The 9,811-nt window shown below is 34.8% G+C and overlaps 1 protein-coding gene across 1 annotated transcript in view; it reads right to left on the bottom strand.

The window, feature by feature from the left end:
- Nucleotides 1-9,811, bottom strand: part of DYNC2H1 (dynein, cytoplasmic 2, heavy chain 1) — a 377,952-nt gene that overhangs the window by 198,056 nt on the left and 170,085 nt on the right. Inside the window, exons 71-72 of the mRNA XM_011927022.1 lie at nucleotides 1,839-1,904; nucleotides 30-80 (exon numbers count right to left, since the gene is read on the bottom strand). Coding sequence (XP_011782412.1) covers nucleotides 30-80; nucleotides 1,839-1,904 — 117 coding nt within the window. The remainder of the gene's footprint in view (nucleotides 1-29; nucleotides 81-1,838; nucleotides 1,905-9,811) is intronic.

Raw genomic sequence — 9,811 nt, 5'->3', positions numbered from 1 at the left:
CAGCAAAATAGATTGTTATTTTAACTTACAGCTTTACGTAACATGTCTCCAACAACCACACCTGTAAACGTATCCCATTCCTATTGAATAAAAATATAGGAACACAAAAATATAAAGATGATAACCAGTCAACAAAATTGCCTAACTTTCGCTATAAGATGGCTTAAAATGCAGTTCCATACGGAGATAGGAAAAAAAAAATTCATTTCCATCTTACCACTTCTTCTAGTATGTTAACATTATCAAGAATGTATTAATGTGATAACATAAAATACTAATATGAAATCTACTAAGAATAATTTTAGTAAAACAGAACAATAACTCCATTATATATATGAGTCTCAATGTCTAAAAATTTAAATGTCATGTTCAATTAACATTTGTCACTACCTGTTAATTGTTTTTCCACAGGCTATTTTTTGCTAATGAGTAAGCAGTAAGGTGCACCCAAAAATTTAAAAATGGTATCTGGTAGGAAATATTGAGAAAAGTAATTCCATTAACATATTTTTTCTCACTGATTGAGAGAAGATGCCATTAATACTTTTTTTTTTTGCCATAGAATTAAGATTAATCAAGTGTTCCAGAATCTAGTGCTAACAAAATCTATGCCTTCCCCGTGGCATCCCCAAGTTAGACAATAATAGGTACTACCATACTATTGTCACACACTGGCCAGTAAATAAGCAAAATAAATGAAAATTTGAGAGCAATGTGGAAAAACTACCAAAGCAACATATTTTCTGCCTTCATTCACCCTGGCCACATACTCTTCCTATTAGAATTATGCAGCCACAAATAAGCAAAATATGAATGATTACTACTACATTATGTGAGTCAGAGAAAAATGTTCTCCTTCCCCAATGACAGTGTATTTACACTTTAGAAGAGAAAAATAGGGAATATATATATTTCACGGAACCTACCAATCATAGTGAAAAACATTATATAGGAAGAAGAAAAGACATCAAAGTTATCAGCAGGAGTTAACGGGACCAAATGAATAAATTCAGTAGAAACTATACAAGTTAGCCAGTGCATGTGGAGTCAGAGAAAAACAAAGAGAGAACATAGGAAGAACTGTGAATGGTCTGCATTCTTTTAACTATTATATTCAAATGAAGGGAACCAGAAAATAGTTAAAATTTGACCAAGTAGAGTAAAGTAGGTCAAAATTGCACTGTCCATATATCATCCCTTGGCACCCTGGCTACTGGAATCTCACTTTATGAGAAAAATTACTTGCAAATAACTTTTTTAAAATTGTAAGTAGACAAGAAATGGTTTCATTAGCTCCAGCTCAAGGGAGGTCCTTTTGAAGTTTGAGAAGGGGTTACATGGCAGACTAGAAATGAGATCATAAACAAGGAAGATAAATTATACATAAAAAGATTAACATAAACCTGTAGGCTCAGGCAAACTTCTGAGAACTGCCCATCCTCATGCCCCACCTGCTGCCTCTTGACAGTTCAGTGGAAGCAATAAATAATGTAGTTTTGTACCAATATTATCTCACTTTTTCTATTTATGAGCTCTACTACCTAGACCAGGAAAATAAGAAGGCTGACTCTTCTGTTGCCCTAAGTAAGTGAACCTGGGTTCAGAAAAATGTAGGCAGCTTGGTAGATTTCTTTCCTTGCCTTACCATCACTCTGGAATGTTAGGCTCATCCACAGGGAAGTAGAACTAGAAATCACCATTATATACTACATTTCTAACTTAGTAAAAGATTAATAGGTTGATATATAATTCTAGCCTAAAGTAACTTCTAACGTAAACATAAATCCACCCATTAACAAATTTCTATGTTACTGTAAAATTTCTCTCCTTTGACTTACATTTTCTTGAAAAAGTTCAGGATGCATGCCTCGAACAAAATGCAAAGCGAACATCAACTGATCAGCCTGCAAAGAATAACAGATATTATCTTGCCTTTTAAAAATTTGTGTCTTTGTAAAAGCATAGTCCTTAAAATCTGGCACACAAAAATCTCCATCCTGTCTTCATATGACTTACTTTTATCAACGTAAGAAATTACTATTCAGATTGCTTTCTACATCTTAGAAACATTTCAAGTCAGGGGTGGAGCCAGGGTAAGTGATCAAATTTTTAGAGAAAGCACTAACAATTATGCAGTGGGCCCATGTCATTAAAAGACAAAACAAAACTAACTTTGCCAGGTGAAATATTAATATAATTGTGAAATTTAGATTAGTCATTATTCACCAAATCCACCCCATGCATTAGCAATCTTCAGTTTGTCACTGTGTGGGTTTAAACATATGGGTGACTATATGCAATTATGACAACTATTTTCTCTTTCCTAGATAGATTAATCTCCTAAATCAAACAGAAAACTGTAGTGAACTCTTCATTTTCCACACAAGAAGAAAAGTTATACCAAATAAGCGCAAACAATAAATAATTCCTTCAATGTGTTATCACTTAGAAAGTTAAAACATGAGTAACTAATTGAGGTTAGATAACACAGAAAAAACTGTAAGATAACCCAATATTTCACAGAAACAAAAGCAGAACCCAAAACAGGCTGTCAAGAAACAGGTATCAAAAAAGACACTAAATCACATAGAATGAGAGTTATCAAAGGAGAAGGTCATATCTACTTTATCAGAAAACTAGAACACAGATTATGCTAAAAAATTTCTCACTAAAGGAAGGAGGAAAAAAAGAAGGGAAGATAGAAAAATAAGGTAGAAATTAAGATTCAGACTTTCAGGAGCAATCTAAAAGACAAAATGAAAGAAGGAAGAACCAAAGTCGAAGAATGTAGGAAGTGAATTCAATAATATGCCACATACATTCTACTAGGTGCTGCCAGTAGTCTTAGGAGGATCATACTCTTTGACTTCAACTCTTTGAGATTAAATAATACACTTACAAAGAATTGAAAACTAATTATTTTTCCGTAAGTAAGAAATGGTCCAATTTCTAAGAACATATTAAATTAAATAGGAGCCACAAGTTTATATAGGGCATATAAAATTAAGTAAATAAAATTATGTCTTTATTAAAATATAGTAAAACATCTCTCTGGCAAAATAATACTGTGTCAGACATATAGTATAAAAATGGATAAGATATAATTGTTACATGATGTATCAAAAACACGACTCTTAAATACAAGGTACCTATGCAAAATAAGATTTCATGTTTTAATATTTTAAATGTTGTGGAAATAAAACAACTTGTTTCCATTTACAGGAAGAGTGTTTTTAATCCACACAGTATACTAACTCTACTCTCCATGAGACTGAGTAGGCCTTGTTCTCCACTGCAACCCTATTGCCTACAACAGGCAGGTGAATAACAAGTATTTCTTGTAAGAACAGTCTCATTACATGGGCATTAAGAACCCACACAGGGCCAAGTATGGTGGCTCATGCCTGTAATCCCAGCACTTTGGGAGGCCAAGGCAGGCAGATCACCTGAGGTCAGGAGTTTGAGACCAGCCTGGCCAACATGGTGAAACTCTGTCTCTACTAAAAATACAAAAATTAGCTGGGTGTGGTGGCATACGCCTGTAGTTCCAGCTACTCGGGAGGCCGAGGCAGGAGAATCACTTCAACCCTGGAGGTGGAGGTTGCAGTGAGCCAAGATCTCGCCATTGCACACTCCAGCCTTGGCAACAAGAGCGAAAATCCATATCAAAAAAAGGAAAAAAAGAATCAACACAGGTCCAGAATCAAGAAACTGGATACAAATTCCATCCCTCCTATTTTACTAGCCAGGTGATCTTAGCCAGAAACAAATTACATCATCTCTCTTGACCTCAGTTTCTGTCTCTGTAATGAGGGGACAATAATATTAAATACTATCTACCTCACTGCATTATTTTAATAATTAGATTAGATAATGTATCTGAAGCACTTAGCATGGTACCTAGCACACTCTAAAAGCCCAACAAATATTAGTTATCATTTTATTAGTACTAATAATAATGAATAAAATGGATCCTACACGTTATTCAATCATTATTAATCTTTTTGTCTATGGAACACAATTACCAATGTGCAGGAAATTAATATAGAAAATCAGCATTTGGTGTCTCAGTTCTAGCAAAATGGAAGATGAAAAACTAATTTTCAAAATTTCCAGCTATAAATACCTAAAATCTTAGATAAAAGGTCCTCAAGCATCAGAAAAAAAGAGGGAATTGGAAGCCAGAGTGGCATTAAAACCAGCTATGGCTGCCTTGGAGGAAAACAGTCATGGTAACCTAGGGCACAACCTACCTGAGCCAACGCAAGGAGAAACATTAACAATGAAATTGCTTTTTTTCTAAAACTTGGGCCCTTAAAGAATTACATTATCAGTAAAAATACGAACCAGAAAAAAAGTGCCCATGCTCACATGAAACAACAAATATACCTGGAATCTGGGCAAAAGAAGTGTCCTCTGAAAAAATTAAACATCATACTTGTGCCGAGTACAGAGGTAAGGCATAAATTTTAACTATGGACTGAAAAGGAGTCCCGAAACAACAGAACTAATCGTGATGTGGCTGGGTTAGCTGGTAAGAGTTTAGGCAAGCTTGCTTTAGAGAACTACTCCCCTAACCCTGATCTCAAAGAACTCCAAAAGACAAAGTATCACTGAAGATGAGTTCATGGTCCAAAAGTATCAGCAGGAGAAAACAATCAACTGTAAGCAAGGGTCATTAGACACATCAGAAAAGAAGACTAAAATGTTAAGAATTTCAGATAATAGAACAATCTGAAAGAGACTCTAACACAAGTGTCATTAAATACTCAAGAATGTAAGAAGGGACTAAACATCCCAGAAGTAGACAGCTCTTCTGAAAAAGGCAGATGAAGGAGGGGAAGAGAACTTTATAATCATTTAAATTAGACCCAGATGAAGAAAAATTTGTAAAATATAAGAAAAATGAAAGAAAAACCTAAGGAAATTACCCACATTAAAATAAAATTGGAACTAAATTTTTAAAAAATTGAATACAAAAAGTCATACATGTTAAAATTTGAATACACACTTTGTATAACTATATGAGCACAAATAAATTTGTGAAGAATAAAACCAAATTTTTAACACCGGTTATATAAGGTCTAAAAGGGGGTATCAAGTTGGGGAGAGACTGAAAAGGAGACTTATTTTCTTTCTTTATATGTATACATTATTTGGCTATTACAAAGAGCACGAATAACTTGTAATTTAAAAAATTAAGTGGCATATGTTAAAATAAGAATCTTAAGGTTAAGTACTTTATAAAGTACCTGGTATAAATAAGGTTCAGAGATGTAAAATTTGAATAGATTGCTGTCGAGAATGAAATTGATGCTGTCTTTTTTGGAGGGCATTTTATGTGTTCCTTAACATTCTACATGTCCTTAAATTAAGAAATTTCACTTCTAGAAATTTAAGCAAAGGGATCACATATGTGTTCCTAATAAGAAATAAGAATAGGCTTTGAAAGATTGTTTATAACAGAGGGAAAACTTAAATAACAATGTCCAAAAGTCTATCATAAATAATAATCAAAACAAAATATATATAGCATAGTACATTTTGTAGAAGGAGGAGGAATATGTTTATAAAAACATACATATATGGATAAACATCTGCAAAAATACATTAAAACAGATACCAAAATTTAATCAGTGATTTAATTTTGAGATTGTAGTTCCTTTTTGTTTTCTTTATTCTTATGTGTATTTTGCAAATTTCCTAAAACAAGCTTATATCATTTGCATTTTTTAAAAAAAACAGTAAATGTTTATTAACAAAAAGAAGACATCTATTAAGCACAAATCTTCCTACCAAGTTTTAACAGATAATTTATATAGCTTTTCCCATACTGTAAATAATACTATACATCTAGTATTATATGTATGTGTAATTATAAACCGACAGATTGGGATAAATATGAGATTAAATCACCATTTGTACAAAACATACATACAACAAAAAGACCTTCCTGTAAATACTACTAGCAAGTGATTTCCTTGCCTATAAGAAAATCACACCTACATAAGTAAAATTTATTTTATAAAAGTATATACTGGGGATGTGTGTGTGTGTGTGTGTGTAGTACTCAATAACTATTTCTTGATTAAGTGAATTAACAAAAAACAAACGTGAGCATGTAAAAAAATGTTCCACATCATATGTCATCAGAAAAAGGCAAATTAAAATAAGTCACTACTATATACCTATAAGAAAGGCCAAAATCCAAAACACTGACAGCACCAAATAATGGTAAGGATGTTGAGCAACAGAAATCCTCATTAACTGCTGGCAGGAACACAAAAGGGTACAGCCACTTTGGAAGGCAGGTTAGCAGTTTCTTACAAAACAAAACATATTCTTACCATATGATCCAGCAATTGCCTTCCTTGGTATTTACCTAAATGTGTTGAAATGTGAGGTCTACACAAAAACCTGTATATGAATGTTTACAGCTGCTTTAGTCGTAATTGTCAAAATGTGGAAGCAACCAAGATTTCCTTCAGTAGGTGCCGAATGGATAAACTGTGGACCTCCAGATAATGGAATTGTATTGTATTCAACATTAAAAAGAAATGAGATATTATGCCATGAAAAAAACATGAAAGAACCTTAAACGCACAATAGTAAGTGAAAGAAGACAATCTACAAAGGCTACATACTGACATACTGTATGATTCCAATTATATGACAAATATAATTAGAATATAATTTGGAACAGGCAAAACTATGGACAGTAAAACATCAGTGTTTGCCAGGGGTTAAGTGAGCAGGAACGAAAAGGCAGAGAATATTTTAAGAGCAGTGAAACTACTCTGTAAGATACTAGAATGGTGAACACATGTCATTTACATTTCTCAAAATCCATGTAAGGTACAATACCAAGAGTGGACCTTAAGGTAAATGATGAACTTCAGGTGATTAGGATGTGTCAATGTAGGTTCAACAGTTTTAACAAGTGTACCACTCTGGTGCAGGATTTTGATAGTGAAGCAGGCTGTACAGTATGTGGGGGCATGAAATATATGGGAAATCTCTATACTTTTTGCTTAATTTTGCCATGAACCTAAAACTGCTCTAAAACATAATGCCTACTTTAAAAAAAATGCATTCACAACTATAACATAACCAATGAATATTACATAGATAAATTTTATTTTATTTATTTATTTATTTTTGAGATGGAGTCTCTCACTGTCACCCAGGCTGGAGTGCACTGGCGCGATCCCAGCTCACTGCAACCTCCACCTCCCAGGTTCAAGTGATTTTCCTGCCTCAGCCTCTCAAGTAGTTTGGTTTATAGGTGCCCACCACCATGCCTGACTAATTTTTGTATTTTTAGTAGAGACGGGGTTTTGTCATGTTGGCCAGGTTGGTCTCTAACTCCTGACCTCAGGTCATCTGCCCATCTCAGCCTCCCAAAGTGCTGGGATTACAGGCATGAGCCACCACGCCCAGCCTACATAAATACATTTTAAAACCCTCAAAACATAACAGATCCAAGCAACTGGCCATTGTTCAAGCGTGGCTGAAAAACCCCCAAAAACAGTTACAACCAACTAATACGTATATGAAACAACTACCATGAGAATTAAAATATTAGAAAAAGCAAGGCACGTCTTTTGGGGAGATGTGTAGTGTAGTATTGTTAGGTATTAGGTTAAAATTCAGATTTGTAGTTAAATAATGATGAGGTGGAGAAGCTACTAAGATGAACATTTTATAAATTAATGGATCTTTAAAATGACTATAATAACATATATAGTTTAAGGTAAAGAAATACCTGATAAAAATAAATAAGACAATAAATGTATTAATTCAAAACCTTTATCAGTTGATGATATAGTTCAATACTTATAATTTAATGATATAGCAAATTCTTTTCATTTGTTTTGATGTTTGTTTTTACAGACACGTTCTCATCCTGTTGCCCAGGCTGGAGTGCAGTAGTGTGATCATAGCTCACTACAGCCTCAAACTCCTGGACTCAAGTGATCCTTCCACCTTGACAATGCAAAGTGCTGGGATTACATGTATGAGTCACCATGCCTGGCCTACTTAATTTAATCGGTACTACCACATTTATTTTAGCCATTTTTTCACTTGTACTGAGGAAGAACAATGTAGTCTCTAGGTTTAAGGAACAGAAGTAAAGCCCTTGTCATTTTATGATCCTCAGATTACCCACTGGAATCAGTAAACCATTCGTTAATTATTACTGAGCCCAACACTTCAAAATGTTGTCAAAAAATAGGCACATAATATGTGGACAATACGTGGGTAATGGTTGTTACCCTTCTCCCATTATCTGGTTATAGAAGATATCCTGACCTCAAGGATGAGCATGTAATTACAGTGCCGCTCAGTCACATTGTATCACTCCATAGACATTGATACAAGGGTTGCCACGTGACCTAAAACAGGCCAACGAGGATCTTCTTTCTTAATTTTCTAAGCTGGAAATGGCAACGGGCGCGGTAGCTCACGCCTGTAATCCCAGCACTTTAGGAGGCCGAGACGGGCGGATCACGAGGTCAGGAGATCAAGACCATCCTGGCTAACACGGTGAAACCCTGTCTCTACTAAAAATACAAAAAAAAAATAAAAAAAAAAAATTAACCAGGCGTGGTGGCGGACACCTGTGGTCCCAGCTACATGGGAGGCTGAGGCAGGAGAATGGCTTGAACCTGGGAGGCAGAGCTTGCAGTGAGCTGAGATCTGGCCACTGCACTCCAGCCTGGGCAACTGAAAAGACTCCGTCTAAAAAAAAAAAAAAAAAAAGAAAGCTCTTTTTGCCCTCTATTGGGTTGCCTACCTGTACCAATAAATCCCTTCAGCCATAAGTATTTAACAATAACATCATAAAGGAGAACAATAATGATTCCAGAATAAAACTAAAAACACAATTTATGGAAAAAGAGAAAAAGAACATGAGCACAAGTGCATGGCTGCATTATTTCCAGTTAAACAGAATTAAAATTAAGAATGAATAAATTAAGGGGCTGGGTACCATGGCTTATAACTGTCATCCCAGCATCCTGGGATGCAGAGGCGGGCAGAAGACTTGAGACTTCAGCTCACGGGTTCGAGACCAGCCTGGGAAAAATGGTGAAATCCCATCTCTACAAAAAGTACAAAAATTAGCTGCGCATGGTGGTGTGCACCTGTTGTCCCAGTATTTGGGAGGCTGAGGTGGGAGGATGGCTTGAGCTCAGGAGGCAGAGGTTGTAGCGAGCCGAGCTCGTACTACGGCACTCCAGCCTGGTCAATAGAGCAAGACTCTGAAGGTCTGAAGGGAAGGGAAGGGAAGGAAAATGAATAAATTAAGTTTAAGGCTTTCTGAATAGTTATTTTTAAAAAAAAAAAGTCAAAATCAAAAATTGAGCAAATATTTTGGTATCTTTAAAATTCTTCATCTATTTTTGCTTTATCAGATCAAGAAATTTGGTCACTTTAATTCGATGACAATTTATTTCAATATACTTGAGTTTTGTTAAAAAATATTTTAATATCAAGGGGACATATAACAAGCAAAATCTCAAGTGAATAACTCTCTAAATGAATAACTAGCTAATGAAGAAAAATTAATAAGTGAGAGTAGGCCACTACATGGTATAAGTCAACCATACCTCCCATACCATTAAATCCCATACACTCTAGTAAATAATCAGGGTGAAACTACTAGATCAGGATTAATATGACATTAGGACATCTTAAAGTGAACCTTAGTTGAGATCAAGTTCACATTTCCAGGCATAGTGGTTTGTTTCAACTGTATCATATTAGAAAGAAATCTTCAGCATCAAGCAGGATGCACTAGAATTTCAAC

Source organism: Colobus angolensis, unplaced genomic scaffold (assembly GCF_000951035.1).
Source record: "Colobus angolensis palliatus isolate OR3802 unplaced genomic scaffold, Cang.pa_1.0 Scaffold7, whole genome shotgun sequence".
Classification (NCBI taxonomy): Eukaryota; Metazoa; Chordata; class Mammalia; order Primates; family Cercopithecidae; genus Colobus; species Colobus angolensis.
The sequence above is the reverse complement of the archived record's forward strand: the minus strand, read 5'-3'. Positions and strand labels throughout refer to the sequence as shown.